A 20,395-nucleotide genomic window follows, 5' to 3' on the forward strand; every position below is an offset into this window, starting at 1 on the left:
GAACCGGGGATTGAACCCGGGACCTCTCGCACCCAAAGCGAGAATCATACCACTAGACCATTCGGCCACATTTGGAATTGAAATGCTTCCTGAACAAAACATCAGCTGTGAATTTCCTCGGCGCAATGTCAGGATGACAATCAAGTGTCAACATCGCGACCCGTGTCATTCCTTTGTATGATGAGGCTGTCATCCTTACGTTTCGCCGCCAAAAGTCACAGCTGTTTCGTTCAGAAAGCTTTTCAATTCCAAATGTGGCCGAATGGTCTAGTGGTATGATTCTCGCTTTGGGTGCGAGAGGTCCCGGGTTCAATCCCCGGTTCGGCCCATTTTTTTTCTGTTCACCTAGATGAGTTTTGTATTTTAATTTTTTTCAAAAGATCAAGTACAAAACACGACTCTCTATCTCATTGTCAGAGCAAATCACAATTTCCTTTCTGGAAGAATTCTAAACACGCAACTTCACGTCAGATTCAATTTTTTCCAACTGTTTCTAAACCTATTAAAAGTTGATTAAAATATGACAACATTTTATTGGACATCAAGTTCTGCATGATAGAGTTCGAGAAATCAATTTGGTGTACTGTAAATATGTATATTCCAGATCACACTGTTCCAAAATCAGTACTTCTATCTTCTCCCACTCATTTGCATGATCATCAACCTTGGAATCATTGCTCACGTAAAATGGACCAGGAACAAATGCACCGAAAAAATTGAGAAGCTTATTTTTGGAAGTGAGTTAAATTTTTGAAAAAGAAAATTAAAATTTTTTCCAGGAACTGATCCAACTCCATCAAACGTTTCAACTGTTGTTCAGGATAACACAATGTCAAAAATGCAATTGAAGCGTGAACGCGAAATGATGAGACAGACTATAATCGTTGCATTTTATTTATCGATTTATGAATTTGGTGGACTGGCAGTAAAATATTTCCCGGTTAGATTATCTGAAAGATGCTTTTTACTGACCCGTTGTTTTTAGAATTTCTTCGCTTCATTCGATCCTATCTACCGGGAGCTATATTTCTACATCCGGTTAGAGTCAATCCCAGCAATGAACATAATCATTTACTACTTCCAAACTGGAAGCACTCGTCGGATGATTCAGAAATTCTTGCGCTGGAAAATCAATGTGATAGAGACTTCTGTAAAACACACGACCGTCGTTCCAGGGCCCATCACTGCGACTCATTCGAAATCCAGATCTCCATCCCCAGTTGAATGATCTTTCAAACTCATTATTTGCGTACACTATACTTTCAAATCACACCACACATTACTCACTTTAAATAATCTCAACCTCGAGTATTTTTCCTAAAATTCAAATAAAGATCTGCATGTTTTCTAATCACAACCAGAAAAAGAATTGCCCTGAACCAGGATCGAACTGGTGACCTTTAGATCTTCAGTCTAACGCTCTCCCAACTGAGCTATCAAGGCAGATAGGAGAGTGTCTGTTGAAGGTAGTGAAAAACGGGAAGCGAAAAAAGAGGAAGAAGGAAAACGGGAAAACTATAGGAGGAAAATACACAGCAATAAAAGGTTTAAAGGAGAATATCGTAGAAATCAACTCTTGAAAGAAAGAATCAAAACGATCATTTGGCACAGAAAACATTTTCAAAGTGAACAAAAAAATAATTGAAAATCGTTTGCAGAACCAAAACGAAAAAAAAAGCATGTTCTTTTGTGAATCTGCAAAGCTGAAACTGATTGAATCAATGTCAAAAGAAAATTCTGTCTTCATTTTTTAGTTTTTCATGGCATCGCTCATACTACTTTTTGATTTTTCTGAAAACCACGTCGAAAATTGATCCTATTTAAACTCTAGATTTTGACAATATTTTTTCGAACTATTCTGTTTGGGAAAATAAACTACAGTACCCTTCTTTATTCCTCTTCAATTTTGAAGATATGATACTGTTATTTATTCAAATAATCCCGTATTTTGTGTGTATTCAAACCATTTTTTCTCAAATTTTAGCTAATTTACAACGTGGCTTCGATTTAGTACTGATTTAGTTAATTAGGAAATCGTCCATCTAACTACACTCAAATGACAATGATCCTAATAGAGCTGCAATTCGATACACGCACAAATTAACGAAATGTGAATGATGCTTGCGATGAGATAAATCGGATTCCGTTAATTTTGAAAGATTCGTTTTGCCAAATTCTCTGAATCATCATTGAAGCTTGAGTGGCCATTGCTATTTTGCAGTTGTCAAAACTACCATATCTAGTATTATTCATCGTTTGTCTATTTTGTTGGGATGTACATCAGTCTTTCCCCCCCCCCCCCCCTATTAATTCGTTTAAAAATGACCGAAACGATGGTAGTTGAAGGAATTTTCAAGTTTGAAGATTAAATTTGTAGTTTGCCACCATGAAGAATATATAAATAGTTGTTTATGGACTCCCCATAATTTTTTAAACGAATTTCTAAATTATGTGAATTACAGTACTTTGTTGAACCCCCATCAACTTTAGCGCACAGTCCATGTAGCCGAAAAAAACTCATTTTATTGGTTCCATTGAACAATTGCTTCTATCTCTACTTATTTTGAACACTATTTCCTAAAAGTTTCGCCTTTTCAATAAAAAAAGAAATCACGCATGTTCTGTCACCCTCTAGCACCTGACTCTTAAAAGAGGCGGAGTCTTGCACCATTTTCAACGGAGAGAGCCAATTTCAGAATCATTCTTCCATCTGGTGACATGAACGTGTCGATGGCCTCCACGATGGCTCCTGAAAGCTTCGTTGTTTTAGAATGGGCTCTGTACATCTGCTCCTTCTTTTACCCTTTGATTTTCTTCGTTTTCGACCTAATTATGTTTCTGGCTGTCTACCGTAACCGAAATGATTGTGAGTTTATTCTTTTTTAATCTTTAACACTGAATATCGTGTCCTCTCTGATAGAAACCCACTCTGTAATAAAACTCACCCTGGCTGTGCTGTTTGTCGTTTTGGTGTTTTGACAAAAAAGTTCTTTCTCCTGATTTCCTGATAGTTTCCGTCAATGTTTGTAGTGGTTTTATATCACTGTTCAGTTGAAAAAAAAATTTCTCTAAAAATAAAAACTTTTAATTGAAGCCACACACTAATAGAAGAGAGGAAAGTTGAAAAATAGAAGCCCATGAACCTATATTAAAGAAATTACGGTATATTTTTGAAGCATGTGTCCCCGTCGCCTATATGACTGTCATGTCTTCCATCGGAATGCTCACCACATTTGCCATGTGTGTCAATAGCTTCGTCTACATGGTTTTACCAAAAGACTATTTTGAAGGTAACATTCTTGCAAAAATAAAACTTCTGATCTTTCAGACAAGTCGCATGATAAGAACATGTTAATTAGCGTTCTCTTTTCAGCATTTATCAGCATGTTCGGAGCCGAACTCACTCTTGCAGGATCATTCTCTTATCTGAATGCACTTTTTATCACCGTTCTCATGACTATCAATCGAATCTACATGGCTCTGTATCCATTTAGAAACAATGATGTCTTCACCCAACCTCGGATTTTCTTCCTCTGTGGTGTTATCAGTATCATCACTTTCACTTCCATGATTATCCCATACTTCAGTCCATGTTATGTGGTTTTTCGGATTGAGTCTCGATCCTTCATGTCTGGATGCGCTCCAAATCGTCACCCGGTAAGTCCCTAAAAGTTTAAGGCTAATCAGATTCCACCTGAAACACAAAAAAAAAGTATCTGAGATTAGAAAAGGTTGCGTGTTCCATATAAGACAATGATTAAGCTTAAAATCAATCAAATTTTTCTCCCTAATGGTTCAATCAAAAAGTGATTAGCAGTTAACAAAAAGAGTAAAACATAATGGGACTCAGGGACAAAAAAATTGATTGAGTTTGATGGGATACACGTGACATGAGAATTACATTTCATAGGAAAAAAGAACTCACGCTAAAAAAATTCTGACTGGTCTTGGGCGGAAATACTTATAATATGTTGTATTCGCTGTTTCAGAATCTGTTTTTCAATTTATCGTAAATTTTTTCCTGTTTTCGAAAAATTGGAAATTGGATTTTTGACATCCCTAACATCTCTAAGGAGAATGTTTACTTTCGAAATTCTGAAATTTTCGAAATCGGACCATTCCTATATTTTGAAATTTTAAAAATTTCAAAACATTCCTGTCATTCAGAAAAATTCTTAAAATACAATTTAGTACATCGCCTATCTTAGCCCCACCCCTCTTAAACTAGTTCATTTCAGAACCTCCTCCCCCCCCCCCTGTTCATTTCAAATCACTTAAACTATAAAATTTCAGATCACGGCTTTCCAAAATGAATATGCGATTGCAATACCTGTCACTTGTATGTTTTCCAACTTTTTTGTTGTCTTCCACTTTTATGCGGATCGCAAAAACTTATACATTAAGTTTATCAATTTGTTCCTCAAAAATAAACGTGAACTAAAAAACAACGGATCGAACACATCTCTGAACGATATCCAAGCCCGTCGTGAGCGCACATTGATGCGTTCAACGACCGCTGTCACTGCCTATCTCGCTATTTATGAGGTCGGAGCGTTTCTCATCAGAACCTTTCCGGTATGATAGAACTATTTGAAACAAAACAATTTCTGAATAACTTTTTTTCAGACTCAATATGCAGGGCTCCCTGAACCATTACGAATCGCAATTTTCTATTTTCGATATGAGTCTATTCCGATCATGAACTTCTTTATCTACTACGTGGAGACACACAGTACCCGTCAGATGATTCGTCGTTTCTTGAAGATCAAAGACAAAAAAGTGAACACAACAAATACTACAGTGGTTACGGTTGCTGCAAGAGCTCAGACTGCAGGCAGAAGAAGACCTCAAACTGCACAAAACTCATCGACTCTAGGAAGAGTTGAATAAGTGTTCATATCAAGCATAGTCAGTATCGGTCCATAAGATATACGAAAAGTGTTTTTAGTTTGTGTCATTTTGACCATTTTCTGATGTCCTGTGAATGTGAAGTTTTGCTGAAAGTCAACTAAAAAATACTTTTTTGAATATCTTATCAACCGGTACTATATTTCCTTCTTCCATTGTCAGAATTCTTGCCTCTTTTTTTCGGAAATAATTCGGAAGAACGTTTTGGTCATTTGCGTATAAAGTGATTTAGGAATATAAAATCCTCAGTTCGGGGATGCAAACCACCTGAAAAATTCGATCTTTGTGCCCTAAACACCTATGTAGCACATTGTAACACCGAATTGTAGTACCCTCCGAATTATGTGTATTCTTTCTGAATTTATTTTTTCAACCCTGTTCATCCCTTCTCCGCATTCTCCTCCGAATTCGCGAAATTCTTAGAAACTTGAAATTCTATTTTTAGCTTGTTGTACTCTTCCTGATTTTCTTCATCGCTATCAACTGTATCAATTTTCTATCAACTGTATCAAATTCAAAATTGTACTATTTTATTTGTTCATTAAATTACAACAGGCAAAAAAAAAACATCTTCGATGGGTTTCTAGGCAACGACAGTGTTAGTGAATTATCATGGCTGGTTAATATTATTATGAAACTCCTTGAAAAATGTCAGCAGTTGTGTTTTATACAAATTTAGCGGGAAGCACCAAGTCAACCACATCCAACAAACTATGAATTCCATATCCAAGATTCTCTTCCTTGGTGGAATCAGCAGTTCCGAAGAACTTCATGAGAAGATTTTTAAAGTGTAGAGCGTTCTGAAAAAATTAGATTGAAATTGTGAACCGAGACTGTTGTCTGTATGCTTACCGCAAAGAATGTGTCTTGGAGAGTATGATTATCAGTTTCCGAGTGGCAGGAAGTATGAATTCTATTCACGAGAAGATGTCCAACTGACGTCATTGGTGCATATATTCCAGTTTTCTTTACCTTGTTGATATCAAGAACTTTCACATGTTGGTAAAGTTTGGAGTTCTGAAAATACCAATTTTCGCTGATTTTTATAAATTCGCTGCATTAGCTCACCGTGCGATGAGCAACGTAGAAGCAATCTCCAACGTTGACTTTCTCGGCTGGCACTGCGTTAGAATTAATGCCCTCTACATAGTTGTTGTTCTCGCATTGGCTAACATAGACCATGTGCTTCTCGGTAAGCGAAAACTTCTCTCCGTTGTCAAGGGAGAATCTGAAAGGAAATAAATCAAAAAATAAATAAATAACCAGCAATTACTCAATGAAAGTAGCTTTTTGAGTTTGGTCCCTGTGGATCCAGTATTGAACCGGAACATGGGTTACGGTCTCTCCATTCTTTTCAAAAGCCTGAACCCAATCACCAACTTCCAACTCGTCCATTCTCTTGGTTCCTTGATCGTAAACATGTACAGTAGCATCAGCAGGGAAGCAATAGTAAAGTTCAAGTCCAGCTGGAGCTGAGAAATATGGGAAATATCCGGCTGGTTGAGCTGGTACTGGCTGAAATTGGATTTAAAAATTTGGCGTATCAATGTGTTATCAACTTAGAATTGAGATTTTAAAAATTTACTATATCATTATTGTAGATGCAAATTATTAACATTATTAGTAATATTCTAATTGTCGTTATTATTATTATAACTGAATTATGTAATGGGGTTTATCAAGTGTATATGATGTGTAAATAACTTATAATCGGTATTTAAAAATGATTTATCATTATAGATGTATATTATTAACATTATTAAACTTGTCATTATTATTAGAACTTATTAGAATTATTAAAATTAAATTAAATTAACAAAATGATTATAATATGAGTGAAACGAAATGCTGAAACTTAACAGTTTCTCACCACTGGTTGTTGAACAGGCACTGGCTGGAACACTTGTGGCTGCACTGGTTGCTGGAATCCTTGTGGGATTGGCTGTGGCTGGAATGGCTGTGGCGGTGGCTGTTGAAATCCTTGTGGTTGGAATGGTGGTGGTGGAACTGGAGTTGTCACCTCTTCGATAAATCCTTCTTGCGCTACGATTTCTTCAATAATGACTGCTTGTCCATTGACAACTCCTTCTGGGACAACGAGCTCTCCAGCCTCGATAGGAGTGTCTACAGCAGCGATGGGAGCTTGGTGAGCTACGGCCTTTTGGTTGTTCACTTGGCGAATGATGTTTTCGGCGTTCAAGATTTCTTCTGGAATAGTACAAAAATATATAAAAAAGTTAGAAGTTGCATAAAAAGTAACAAAAACTTACGAACTGATCTATCTGCCTTCTGGAGGTCCAAGCAAGAGAATCTTCTAATGTTGACCTCATAAAACACCTCTCCCTCAGCAGAAAGTTTTTTCTCAACGTTGCTGATATAGTCAAATGCGTATTGCTTGTTGTTCTCAGTGACTTCTCCTCCAACCACAATTTGTCCTCCAGATACTGTAGCAAGGCCACGATCAGTTGATGCACGTAGTGGTGGATAAGTACAACATTGGTAGGCAATACTGGAATTTGGGGATTCAAAAAAGGTCATATTGTGTCCCGACTCACACTTGGGTGTTGGTTGCATTCATAACTGGAGAAATACCTCCAACCCATTGATCCTCTTGGTTACATGAAAATGATTGGAACTCGTGTTCGCAGGTCTAAAGTTCAACACTGATAAAAAAGTTATTTGATCTCTTGGAACATATTTTATCGCTTACCTCATTTTTTGACCGATTTTTCTGATACAAAATTAATAGGTCACAAGAACCTGTTGTTCCTTTTTTCACTCATCATCTTTCATGCATTTTTCTCTTGTCACTTTTGACTTCCTTTCGCTCCCGCGGTTCATTTTCATTTCTTATCACTCACCGCATGCTGCTGAGAATAGACTCGCGGGTCAGCGGCGTCGAAAGTGTGAATAGCTAAAGGATCATCACGAAGGAATCCGTCTGACTGTTGATTTATGCGGAAGAATTTAGCGGTGGTTGGAAGTTGATGACCATTTGGATGCCATCCGAAGCATGTTGGTCTGGCACAGCCGAGAATTGGTTGGCCTGATGGAAGAACCTTAAGGAGAGGAGATGAAAGATGTTTCAAAAAATAATGTTGGGAATCACAGTGTGCTATCGTGACGCTTATATTTACAGTATTCAATAAGCGACAATTATTTTTAGCTTATTTTGACCAATTTCAGAAGTCTGAAGCTTGGTTGTCGAGTTTCCGACCAGTTGGAAAATTTTTGAATGTGAAAAACAGAACTAGGTTAAAGATTCTGCATTTACATAATTTTTTGAATGTTCCTGGTTTTACAGCTAGCTGCCGATTACTGGAAGACTCTTGTTTCAATCGGGTTTTCAGAACAAAACGGGCCAAAAAACAGTTTCTTAATAATCGGAAAATAGCTGAAAACCCAGGAATTTACATTTACAGTCAAGCACCAGACTCCCTGAAATGGTCAAAAAGGGCCGAAATCAACTGAAAAATAATTTTTTGTACAAATTATTGACCGGTACTGCATTTGATTGTTTGGTAACTTCAGCTTGCGTGATATTTCAGAGTTGGGCCAACAAGTTCAAGCTCTCAAGGAGTTTTTAAACAAAAATGCTAGAAACCTATTTTTTCATGGCAACCCCTTCCTGGATTTCATTCGAAATGTAATATATTAGGTTCAGTGATGCAATTTATGAACCAAGAGGAATTTTTCCAAAAATTTTCATTTCCTAGTGACATTGGAATTGGTGGTTGCTGTATAGCTTTCGATAGTAGCCTACCCGAAACGTCAACTCAATTTTCTCGATTTCTGTGAAACATATCAGAAACTTGTAACAGACAAAAAATTTAGTATCTTTGACAGAAACCGAGAAAAATTCGCTCAGAGTTTCAAGTTTAAAAACTCTTGGAGCCCCTCTTATTACGGGTTTTACGGTATCCATGTTAGTTGGTAGAAAAAGTTGTCTCAATGATGCAAGAAGTTAATTGTGCTCACCTCTAAACTGTATGGTATTGTTGATTCTCCACATTCTGATCCAAAGGCAGCTTCATAGGATATCGACAGTAACACTATCCAAATAAGCGATCTCATCCTAAAACATTGATCTATTTTTCAGAAGTGCAGAGAAAGTAAAACATAAGAACAAAAAAACGGTACGTGCCCTTTTGAATAGGAGTGAATAAACTTCACTGTCTTCAGCTTAAATATCCGAAAGCACGTCCTAACAATTATGGGCGGGGCTACCTGACCAATCGTTTATCACCGAGGTTGCCGACTTGGATCATCCTAGCATCTACTTTGCTGCTTCTTCTCCTTATCAATCGCCTTTCATTTCTTTTTGCGCGCCGCATTCACCTGGAGAGAATGAGAAGCCAATTGTGAAGAAATGAAAATGTCCAAGGAAATAGGAGAAAACAATAGTGAAACAGTTGATTAGCGATTTGTCTTGTTTTCTCGTCGCCAATAAATGATTCGTAAGCAGCCATCATCCACGCTGTCCGAGGGAAACATGGAAAGTGGAACAACAACTTGATGTTGGATTTCTATATGGCAAAGTAACCAGCATTTATGTTCTTTGTGTTTTTGTTGTGTGAAGTTTTTGTCAGAGGCATTTAATTTCTAAATGGGATCAAGACAAAGCGGAATGACAAGGTTTTTCGGGGGAGGAGAACAGTAAAAATGACTTTTTAAAGCAAGATACAATTCTCTGATTTCAAAAAGATTCAAAATATATGAAAATGTAGTTTTTAGAATATAGTTTTAAGCAGATAAAACAGAACAACTTTGTGCCTATAAACTCATTTCAGAGTTTTGCCATAGAGATTCCAAGTATTTGGCCGAGTGTCGAGAGTATTGATAATGATAAACCACAAAGTCATCGAAAATGTGTTTGTCGAATCCTTCGTTGTGAATAAGTCCAAGTCCGACGCAATTCGAGAGAACACCTAGAACAATTTGATAAGACTTTGAAAAAATACAGATTTTTGTCTGTTTTTATCAATTTCAGGAGTCTGGAGCTCGACTGTCAGACTTTCAATCATTTCGAAAATTCCAGAGGATGTAAAACAGAAATAGCTTGAAAACTTTGCATTTGTAAATTTTATTGATATTTCCTTATTTTCCAAGTACTTGACGATTTTTGATGGTCAACTGCTCATTCACGTTTTCACTACAAAAACCGGACAATGTTGGTGTCCTTCAGAAATTCGTAAATAGCTGAAAAACGACAAAATTTTCAAAAAGTCTGTGAATGCAAAGTTTTCGATCTAGGTATGTTTTAAACCCCCTGAAATGTTCAAAAGGGTACAACCCTAGACAGCTAAGCTTCAGATTCCTGAAAATGGTCAAAATCACCGAAAACACGTTTTTGTGTATTTTATTATCGTATAACCCTACCCATAAAAACGTCATCTAAATGAACCATTGGTACTTTGCAGACATTTTCCACTAGTAGCTTAGCCCCTTCTTTAGAAAGTACGAACGATGAACCCTGAAATATAATTTATCATTTTCCATTACTTCCTCAATGATCACCTGAACAAAAAGTGGATAACACAAGTTTGGATACATTTCCGATGGAACATGCCATGTAAGCCATGGTAGAAAAATCCGAGGATATCCGCGCGAAACTTTTCCTAGCATAACTGGACCTTTCTTCATGTGTAATACCTGCAAAACAGGAAACATAACTTTTTTCTAAAGAACAGATATCGTTATCATCAAAAGCGTTTCTGCCTGTTTCACCAAAAGGACTTTTTTTCACATTTTGATTTATTGGTGATAGGAATCTTTTATTTTTGATGCGATGGTTGTTAACCTGTTCCAATGCGGTTGCGTTCACAATTGTGTCGTCGTTCGTGACAACGATTTGATCAACCGACGGTAATTGGTCAATGACAAAACCGTATATTGCCATCATCTTCCAGGAGAGGTTGTGATAGGAGTCCTCAAAATCGAATTGGAGAATATCTGAAGACGATCAAAATGTTATAATCATGATCAGCTTGTTTTTCATTGTCTGTGAGAACGACCAACCTCGGTATTTGTTAGCTTCAATCTTTAGTGTGTCATTCTTTGATGTCGCACAAACAAAAACCACCGGGACCAGTTTGTCCACCTGAATCCGAATACGTGATTTATTCATTCTGGAAAATGATACTATACCTGGTTTTTCCACGTTCTTCTGATAAAATTACGATAATCCAAAGATCCGGGCCAGAGCGTATTACAAGAATCCGCTTCGGGTAGTCTGGCAAGTCGGGGCGTATCAAAACATCAGGGATTTTGTCAAGTTTGCAGCTTTCTGGATCTGCTTTGCGGTTCGGGAAAAATTTATCGACGCCTGGAAGCATGGAAAACCTCACTAAGTGACCTTAATAATTTCAAATTTATTATTGTTGAAAGCCCTAATTTGAGCACAACTTTGAATTCACTTTGAGCTCAATTATCTTTGTTCTTTAGAAAATATTAAAACTTTGTCAACTGATAAAATACCAAGGATATTATGGCAAACATTTTATCAGTGGAGAAAACTTCGATATCTTTTGAAGGAGACTAGATTGTCGATCTGAAAGTGGATATTCTTTGCCTTGTACAAAAGAAAAGTCTTCTATTCCTGAAAATACAATAATCTAGCTTTGTTGGTTCACTATTTTTCAGTGACTCTCTTTCTAATTGACATTCGAAATTAGCCTAATCATTCCTTTTCATTCAGCTTCTCGAAAAAGAGAATGATCTTTGTACATATCATTTTGTCGTCATTGTCTTTAGCCGAAAGCAAAACAATCTCGTTTTTTGTTAGGAAACATATTTCGCTTCTTTTTGCACCCAGTTTTTTTTGTCGCATTTTGTCGGAACATTGGGTATAATTCAATAACATTGTCTTATTTTATGTGTCAGGGAGAGTGTTCAAAGACAATGTGGGAATAGACCTGCCATAGTTTTATTTGGAATCGACATTTTTTGACCAATTCAATCAGGTATAATATAACTGAACGAGCACTACAAAATAAAATTATTAAAAAAGTAGCTTGTCGAGGAACCAAGCTATATGCCATGAAACTGACGATCCGAAACGTGACGGGCTTGGAATATTTTTTTATTCGGCGCGTTTCATCTATATTTTCAATTTTTAGAACTCGTCAGTTGAGTTGTATAGTATCTACTGTATTTTCTCTAGTAGAAGCTTACCGAAGCCGTCAAATTTAAGCTCATACATCTCTTTTCCTGTATGAGGTATTGCAAAGTGGTCCACACGCAATGTTTTCCTAATATTTCCAAAATTTTATCAGGTGACACAATTCAGATACCTTTCAAAGGAGTCGAGATAATTGAGCTCAAAGTTGATGGTTTGGGTAGGCTTATGTTAAATAAAATACGATGAGATAAAACCCGCCAGGGACTTTTTCGGCTCCGTTTCCAAATTTGAATTTTACGTGGTTGTAAAAATTACTTATTCTATCAATTCCCCTACTGCGCTATACATAATCTCGCAAATGAATACTCACAAGTCTGAAAATCTGGATCTCTCGGCTCCGTTGATAACAAATCACTCTGTGTGTAACATAGCACCCGAAGAGGTAGGAGACATGACTCAAGGTAATTGGCAAACTGCAAAATATCGATTTTCTCGAAGATTGAAATTAATGGCGCGGAACATTGTCATTATCTGATTTATTTTCTTCAACACACACGGACAAAATTCAAATTTCACACAAAAACCAACAACTTACGATCAAATATGGGATGACCCATGAAAATAAGAGAATTAAAAGCTTTATTGGCGAAATGAGAAGCAGTTGTTTGTGCAGTATTGGCTGCACACAGTACCTGACTACGTCTCGAAGCAGCCGCATGCCTCGCCTTGTCGGCCCAATGGCGTCTTTAGGTTAGATACGGATCTTTTTGGGATACGATCTCATTTCGTTTCGCTCCCCTCTCCTTTTCTCTCTAACTCCACCTCACTCTCCGGTTGGCCCACCTCCTCCGTGTTTCTCGACTTCAACATATTTTCCTCACAATTCCTCACATTTCCTCTATGTCCAGGTAGATGGAGTGGGCCTAAAAGGCATTGTAAATGACTGAGAGAAACGAGTGAACTTTTAGAACGATCCGGAGCGGAGATATTGGGAAGAGAATGCAGTCTCCAGAAGAATTGTGCGTTGAGGATGTGGATGAAATACAAAGAAAAATATTAGAGGTTCATGAACGAAAGCAATTCATTTATTCATACAACACAAAAATCAATTTTCTTCTAATCAGTCCGAAAGTTAGTCATCTTTCTTCATAGCATAAGTCTCTCCGATAGCAATCACATCGATTTCTGGCTTGACTTTATCATAAAGTCTCGGGAATGCTCGGTCACAATGGTATTTGCCGCGGACCTGATTGTAGAGAGTCATGTCGAACATCTCGTTGAACTCTTCCTCGTTCATGAATATGTCGGCGTACAAGAACGAGTAACCTCCGACGTCACGGGTGAATCTGAACAAAAAAAATACACTTTTCACTGTTTTTGCTATTTGATAATTGGCGAAGTTTTTTTTTGCTGTTTTTTTTTCCACAATTTCAGTACGAATACGGGCCAAAGAGCAGTGTCTTTCAAAAATCGGCAAATAGCTGAAAAAACTAGGGGTTCCAAAAATAATGTAAATGAGAAAATTTTCAATCTAGGTCTGTTTCACACGCTCCATGAGTTTTAGTGTATTCGGAAACTTGACAGTCAAGTTCTAGTCTCATGAAAATGCTCAAAATCAATTACTGTATTTGTATGTTTTGGGGTAATTGAATGAAAAAACTGCTCACTTCTCCATTGCTCTCATCGCGTAGGTTGGGTTGTACGGTTCACGACGTTCCACTGGTCCTGGTGTACCATAGACTCCAAGATCATTGAACATGGAATAGTTGGTTCCTGGTACAAGTCTAGACTTTGGAGGGGCTCTGAAAGAAATCACTTTATCATCATTCTTATAACAAATATATGAAGTTGCGGGTTTTTCTCCTTTCGGCTAGATTTTCGAAATTTTTGTAAGGTAAATTGAAAACGAGAAACCGAAAATGAGACGCGAAACGACGAAAACGCGCCGAAGGCCCGCCAGCTAAGCAAGTTCAAATAAATTGCTCACCTTAACTGTCCTTGTGGTGCTCCTCCCTTATGATTATAGATTCTGCATGGGTAAACCAAAAGAGGATAAGTGTCGAAAAGCTTCACAGCAGTGTCGACTTGCTCTTTCAAAGTGTCCAAGGGCATGACAATATCTTGGAAGACCTGCTTGGCGAATGTCATTTCTCTGACTGCTTGAGTGGTGGTAAATTTCAGGAAAGCTGGTTTTGGTGGACATAACCATCCGAGGAAAGCACGGAATACTGGATGGTTTCCAAATGGAATCATGCTTTCCAAAACCCAGAAGATGGCGCGGTTGTGACGTAGAAGATAAGATTCTAGTGGAATGTATTCTTCGCCTCCTTTCTTTAGAAATGTTTCCACATGCTTGTAGAACCAAGGCTTGTAAAACCAACAAACATCGTTTACCTGAAAAATATGAAATCCTGAAAAACTCGAAGATGAAATTCAAGTACCTTTGCCTTGCTTCTTGGGTCCACATCAGCGAAATTTCCGACCATGATAACAGCTTCTTCTTTGTTATAAATAGTCACTTCCAAGTAGTCAGCCACCTTTGTATCCCTGTCAGTAGCTCCAGATAGTTCCATGATCTTTTTGCAGTAATCTTCTTGGGAGTGACACTGAAAAAGATTTTCACGCTTCTCGCTGATGCATAATACTCCCTTACTGGAATGTATTTCATATGCACATAAGGCTTGACTTTCACAATCCTCAGAGTAAGCCCAACAAGGAATCCGAGTGTTCCATGGGACCATGGAAGACAATAGAACAAATCAGAATGCTCATTGGAGTCTGTGACATGGATGACTTTTCCATCGGCGGTGACAACTTCATAGCTGACGATTGCTTCTTGATAGAGTCCTACTTTGTGTGAGTATGTTGTCATACCAACTCCAAATGCAAGCCCTCCAAGTGTAGCATCTCCAATTTCCAAGGTGACAGCAAGAGTGTATCCTCTGAAAAAAGATAATTTTTGATGGGACCACCAAAGGTCAATGTGCAAGTGTTCTTCACACAATCAGTGCCACGTCTCTAGTCATTATCAGTAGTTTTTTTCCCATTTCCACGTATGACATGTTAACTATAACGTTATGAAAATGGAAATCAAACAAAGGTGCATAGAACATATGATAAGAAGCGTTGAGAGACTCACTTTGGAATCAGGTACTTGCAGATCTCTCGAACTGTAACATTCGGCTCAACGGTGACTGTCAAGTTGTCCTCATCAAGGGATAAAACGTCATGGAGGTCGATGGGCACTTGGTGGCACTTTTTCTGAATCTCACACGATCTGGAGCAATATCCTGAGACTTGAACCTACCTTATCAAAAAATGTGGTAGATAAACTCAACCAATTAGGTCTTGCTGTACACAAAGGCTTCTTTTCGGATGCTGGGAGCTTACTCCATTCTGTGACTTGGTCCTGGATTTTTTGAACGCGGTGTTGGTGGGTAGTGGTAACCGAAAGCTTGCGGTCAAGCCAGATACGAAATTGGATGAACAGGTCGAATAGCTGGAAATTATAACACTCATTTACAGTTACGGTCAATAAAATATGCTAAAACGTATTTTTCTGTGAATTTGGCCATTTTCAGGAGTCTGGTACTCGGCAGTCAAGTTTACAATAACTTTGAAAACATTGAAGGGTGTAAAACAGATCTAGAGTAAAAATTTTGCATTCTCCGAATTTTTTGAAAATTCATAACTTTTCTGTTATTTGCCTATATCTGAAGAGCCCTGCTTTTTTCACTTTTTCCGTGCCTAAACGGGTCAAAAGGGAGGTGTCTTTGGGTCTCGGTAATTAGCCGAAAAAACTAGAACTTTTCAAAAAAATCTGTCAATGCAAAAGTTTTGAATCCAGTTTTGTTTCACACTCTCCAAAATTTAAAAAAGGATTGGAAATATGACAGATATGAAAATTGTCAAAATCAACTGAGAAGTATGTTCAAAAGTTCAAAAGCAAATCTTATTGGCTGGCTCTATATGTAATTTCAAAAAATTACACTCACAAAACTAGCTGGCAAACAGAACACCACTATCACAAGTCCTCGATTATCCTCCAACCATCGTATGGCTTTGGCTTTCGCCTGTTCGAGAACCATCTTTCTGGAAGATTAATATGTGAAAATAATTTGTGCTAATAAGAGAAACAATTCGGTGAAAATGGGTCTGGCTGACGAATGAATGCCCAAACACACAAATGGTCTGATAATAAACAACCTGGGTATTTTAAAGAGACGCAGAAACAGAGATAAGAGTTGTTGATAACCGCCGCAAGAACCGGCAGAGTACAAACCACATTCATAGGCAGTGCAAAGTCTCGGATCACACAAAGATACCAGAACTACAAAACACGTTTATGTTTGAGGCATAGTAAGGCGGCATGGAAATGTGGCAAAAAGACAACAAAACAAAATCACAATACAATATCAACAAGAAATAAAAAATATTCATAGAAATCCGGGGAGCTATAGAAACTACTTGCTTCGCTTGGCTGGATTCGTGTTTTGAGAAACTGTAGCAGCACGTTTAACTCCTGATCCGACAGTTTCTATCTCCTGAAGTCAAAATAGGTTAGAGAGCTGAAAAGATGTCTCACCTCTGGAGCTGATGGCTTCCTATCCAGCTGGACCAGGGTTGGCCCAAAGAGGCATGGCTTCTGCTTCATGTTTCTGGCAACAGCGAACGAGATTGGTCCAGATGGTGTCTGAAATACATGAGTTCTACTCATGAACATTTTCCTTGGAAAATCATTTTTATTACTTTTCAAAAATTAACTGACTTATTTTTCAAAAAAAAAGAGAATAAAAATGCACTGAGCATGATTTAAATGATTTTTAAATGAATTTTCTCAAGAACTATGGAATGAAAAAATTCTAATCGTTGGTCATCATAATTAAAGTTCGTAGCTCTATCCATTCATATTATTTTTATCAAAAGTCATTGTTTTTTGAGTTGGACAGTAGCAAATTTGGGTTTTAAAACTAGATAAAAATGCACTTAATGTATTATTCTATTATTACACACCTTTTTTAGAATCAGAAAATTCCTAAAATGAAACATGGCTCTGACTGAAGTCTCAACTTTCAAAATTATTTTTTTAGGTCGGATAGTGGGGATCTAGGGGATCCTTATGTTGGTGAGGAGTTGCTATGCCTTTTTATCAAACTTTCTCTCTCATTTTCAACGTTTTCAACGTGATTTTTCTTCCAAAACTATGCCTGGGAAGTCTATTCACCTCTATATTCTGTTTCGATGTGTTGGCTCCATTTCCATTTTTAACTCTCTCTTCTGCTAAACATCTCTCGTTGTACTCGGGAACAGTCGCTCTTACCACAGAAGTCTGTAAATTAAAAATTTTCATACACACCAATTTCCAACAAAAAAACTCACCATGTAACTAGAGAACAAAATTGCGCTCCAGCAATGCATGTCGTCAATGTTCTTGAATGTGGTCGGAATTCCATCAGCAAATGATTTTGGCATATTGGACATGGTTTGCTGTAAGAAAACTGAATAACAGTAAAAACCCTAATAGAGTGTCACTTGAACTTTCAAATTTGAGCACACCTATCTCATTCCCTGCGGAAGATGTTGAACAGTAGTCAACTGACAAAATATTGTTGATATTATAATAAGTATTTTGTCAATTGACCACTTTTTAATATCTGTCACAGGTAATGAGATATTAGAGTGTTACACGATTAAAAAAAATACTTGTACAATAAAGTTAATCAATGAGTGAAAGCAAGAGTATTTTGGGGCGAGAGACGCATAGCATACTCTCTTTTTTCCAGTTGCTGTCTCATTGTGTTATTCGGACGCACAGAAAAAATACTAGAGAGTGCGTAAGATGAAGAGAGGAAAACATAAAAAGGGAGAACGAGAAAAGTGGATGGAAAAATCTATACAACAGAATAGTAATGCATACAAATAGCAGTGTCTGTTCAGATTGCATACTCTGTTTGGGAAGATAAGACAAACTAGTGGGAGATCCAAGCTATTTTTCATGTTTACTGGAATGAACAACATGACGTCACTGATGATCGATTGATCTTGGAAATAGCTTTTGGACTATTCAACAGTCAATTCAAAAACGACAAAAAAAGAAAAAATATATTCCGTTGCGGGGAATCGAACCCCGGCCTTATGGGTGAGAGCCATAAATCCTAACCACTAGACCACAACGGAGATGAAAGAAGACAAAGCATTTCAATGTTATAACACAGAAGATACTGGGCACATGTGAGAGAGTGAAGGAGAGTAGTTGTGTGCCTGCCTTCAGTGTAACTTTTTGCGTGAGTGGCAGAGGCCGCTGGAGGAAATAGAAAAAAAGAAGAAGAAGGAAAAAGCCTTTGAATTTTGTTGTTAGAGTGAATAGAAATGCTATAGCAAATCAGAGTTTTTAGAAATTTGTAGCGTAGCTTGGATAATGATATGATTGAAAATCATGATTTAAAAACTTAACCTGTCAAAAAAAAAAATTTTCATTTTTTCTGGAGAAGGTATAGCTGTAGCTAATGCAATGTGACTTGTACACTAGATACCAGGTTCTTTTATCTCCTCGAAGACCCATCGACACCGTCAATGTTTTCGATGACCCAGCGATAAGAAAAAAGGATTGATGAGTGCATGATGCAATAAACCACTAGTTGGTAAGAACCATACACGTGGATGACCGGTTCGGGCCGATCAGTTTGCTCGGTCTGTCTAGAATGACTTCTTGGAATGTTGCCTGTGTTTTTGTATCCAAAGCTTTATTTTAAAAGAAAAGGCTATCCTAAAGCACACAAGCATTTGAAAACGAAAAAGGAAACAACAGTTTCATTCAACTTTTAAAAAAAAGTTTTGTTTGTTTTCCACAAAACGATTCGCAGTCAGCAGGATTCGAACCTTCTGATTGTGGCGATAACAACGGAAACAGAAATATTGTTGCGGCCGAAACGATTGAAACATTTGCTCTTGTTCTTGTCTATCTATTGACGGATGAACGACAGAAGCAGTCATGTCCGAGTGGTTAAGGAGATTGACTAGAAATCAATTGGGCTCTGTCCGCGTAGGTTCGAATCCTGCTGACTGCGAATTCTTTTTTTGGTAATTTTAAATAGAGTACCGGTCAATAAGGTATGCAAAAACTTAATTTTCAGTTGATATTCTGCTATTTTGACCATTTTCAAAAGACTGGAGCTCGTCTGTCAAGTTTCCAATCCTTTTGAAAATTTCGGAGAGTGTGAAACAGATTAAGATTGAAAAATTTGCTTTTACAGAATTTTTTGAAAAATCCTAGCTAACAGCTATTTTCCGGTTCCTGAGAGGTAGCATTTTTTCACTTTTTCAGTACAAAAACGGGTCCAAACGGGGTGTCTTTTAGACATTTCCAAATCGCTGAAAAACAAAAATTTTTCGAACAACTCCGTAAATGAAAAATATTTAATCTAGGTCGGTTTTACAGCATCCAAATCTTAAAGTGATCGGAAACTTGAAAGGACATATGAAGTTCTATAGGCCCTCTGAACTTTGATGGGATCTGTAAATTCAAATCCGGATTTCTCAAACAGTTCATGATTCATAGCAAATTTCGATTACTTTGCACTTTCAGGGTGCAATGTACTGAATCTTTGGATTCTCAAACAAGAACTGATGTCACTTCCTTCCGGGATACAAATCTATTTCTAAGGAAAACGGAAGTGGCTCAACCCATCCCAATTATCATGCGCACAAGGCTCATCAAAACTAATTAGGTCGAGTTTCCGGTTCGAAAACGGATTCGATTTCTTAGAGAAGTTTCTCAATCATCATTTTTCAAGACATGCAATTCCGTGTTGTGGTTGATCGTACTCAAACTATTGCTTATCGTCCTAACCGAGGAAAATGGATGGCTATGAAACTGTGGGCTGTGAAATTGGTAAGTGACGAGTTGATGCAGATTTTCAAGCTCAGTTTCTGGTTGGAAAATGAATTATATTTTCAGCACGAAGACGGTTGCTTGTGGCGTTTTGCAGTCGTGGTGCTTGTGATGGTCCTTCTTCTCGTCATCTTTTTTCTCCCACTTACCTTTCACAATTTGATGTGATTCTTCTATCTAGCTCAATGAAGATGAAACCCGTGTGACTTATTTTTGCAATACAAAGATATCAAAATACAACTCGAATAATCTCAACCTTCTGATCTTCTCTCTTTGACGTAACAGGAAAACCAATCAAAATCGAACTACAAATGTTCTTTTGGATTGGCAACAAATATAAGGCGTGGATTATCTGAGATTCTTGTTATTTCATCCCTCATATTCATAGAAATTTGAAAAATGGCAAAAATCGAGTGCTCAAGAATTCAAACTGTTTCTGCTAATGTGAATTTTGAGGCATACGGTGTGTTTGTTGT

The 20,395-nt window shown here is 37.5% G+C and overlaps 6 protein-coding genes and 5 non-coding genes across 11 annotated transcripts in view; 4 read left to right on the forward strand and 7 right to left on the reverse strand.

Moving 5' to 3' along the window:
* Window positions 1-67, reverse strand: CBG28728. The gene has a single exon. It is a non-coding gene (tRNA).
* CBG07769 overlaps window positions 1-1,228 on the forward strand; it is a gene marked incomplete at both ends in the record, with an annotated part of 4,645 nt that extends 3,417 nt beyond the window's left edge. Inside the window, 3 exons of the mRNA XM_002645939.1 lie at window positions 605-737; window positions 780-940; window positions 986-1,228. Coding sequence (XP_002645985.1) covers window positions 605-737; window positions 780-940; window positions 986-1,228 — 537 coding nt within the window. The remainder of the gene's footprint in view (window positions 1-604; window positions 738-779; window positions 941-985) is intronic.
* Window positions 257-328, forward strand: CBG28375. The gene has a single exon. It is a non-coding gene (tRNA).
* A 142-nt stretch (window positions 1,229-1,370) lies between the features above and the next one.
* Window positions 1,371-1,443, reverse strand: CBG28600. Its single transcript has one exon. It is a non-coding gene (tRNA).
* A 1,299-nt stretch (window positions 1,444-2,742) lies between these two features.
* On the forward strand, window positions 2,743-4,890 carry Cbr-srxa-9 (the record flags this gene model as incomplete). The annotated part of the gene is made up of 5 exons (XM_045240439.1): window positions 2,743-2,866; window positions 3,177-3,290; window positions 3,329-3,657; window positions 4,294-4,575; window positions 4,627-4,890. The coding sequence occupies 5 exons, from the start codon at window positions 2,743-2,745 to the stop codon at window positions 4,888-4,890; spliced, it is 1,113 nt and encodes a 370-aa protein (XP_045093439.1).
* A 683-nt stretch (window positions 4,891-5,573) lies between these two features.
* Window positions 5,574-8,982, reverse strand: Cbr-wrt-4 (the record flags this gene model as incomplete). The annotated part of the gene is made up of 9 exons (XM_002645937.1): window positions 5,574-5,708; window positions 5,761-5,925; window positions 5,977-6,136; window positions 6,182-6,423; window positions 6,779-7,116; window positions 7,179-7,417; window positions 7,464-7,558; window positions 7,770-7,967; window positions 8,887-8,982. The coding sequence occupies 9 exons, from the start codon at window positions 8,980-8,982 to the stop codon at window positions 5,574-5,576; spliced, it is 1,668 nt and encodes a 555-aa protein (XP_002645983.1).
* Window positions 8,983-9,681: 699 nt separating this feature from the next.
* On the reverse strand, window positions 9,682-11,035 carry Cbr-bus-17 (the record flags this gene model as incomplete). Its single annotated transcript, XM_002645936.1, has 5 exons — window positions 9,682-9,836; window positions 10,288-10,381; window positions 10,426-10,560; window positions 10,709-10,860; window positions 10,927-11,035. The coding sequence occupies 5 exons, from the start codon at window positions 11,033-11,035 to the stop codon at window positions 9,682-9,684; spliced, it is 645 nt and encodes a 214-aa protein (XP_002645982.1).
* Window positions 11,036-13,160: 2,125 nt separating this feature from the next.
* CBG07765 lies at window positions 13,161-16,116 on the reverse strand (the record flags this gene model as incomplete). Its single annotated transcript, XM_002645935.1, has 8 exons — window positions 13,161-13,374; window positions 13,696-13,830; window positions 14,016-14,422; window positions 14,470-14,634; window positions 14,682-14,970; window positions 15,168-15,289; window positions 15,336-15,527; window positions 16,024-16,116. 8 exons carry the CDS (start codon window positions 16,114-16,116, stop codon window positions 13,161-13,163), a joined length of 1,617 nt encoding a protein of 538 aa, XP_002645981.1.
* A 375-nt stretch (window positions 16,117-16,491) lies between these two features.
* CBG28036 lies at window positions 16,492-17,509 on the reverse strand (the record flags this gene model as incomplete). The annotated part of the gene is made up of 4 exons (XM_045240440.1): window positions 16,492-16,572; window positions 16,614-16,721; window positions 17,253-17,357; window positions 17,408-17,509. 4 exons carry the CDS (start codon window positions 17,507-17,509, stop codon window positions 16,492-16,494), a joined length of 396 nt encoding a protein of 131 aa, XP_045098623.1.
* Window positions 17,510-18,133: 624 nt separating this feature from the next.
* CBG28764 lies at window positions 18,134-18,205 on the reverse strand. Its single transcript has one exon. It is a non-coding gene (tRNA).
* Window positions 18,206-19,013: 808 nt separating this feature from the next.
* Window positions 19,014-19,095, forward strand: CBG28963. The gene has a single exon. It is a non-coding gene (tRNA).
* The last annotated feature ends 1,300 nt before the right edge of the window (window positions 19,096-20,395 follow it).

Source organism: Caenorhabditis briggsae (genome assembly GCF_000004555.2).
Source record: "Caenorhabditis briggsae complete genome, chrX, whole genome shotgun sequence".
Classification (NCBI taxonomy): domain Eukaryota; kingdom Metazoa; phylum Nematoda; class Chromadorea; order Rhabditida; family Rhabditidae; genus Caenorhabditis; species Caenorhabditis briggsae.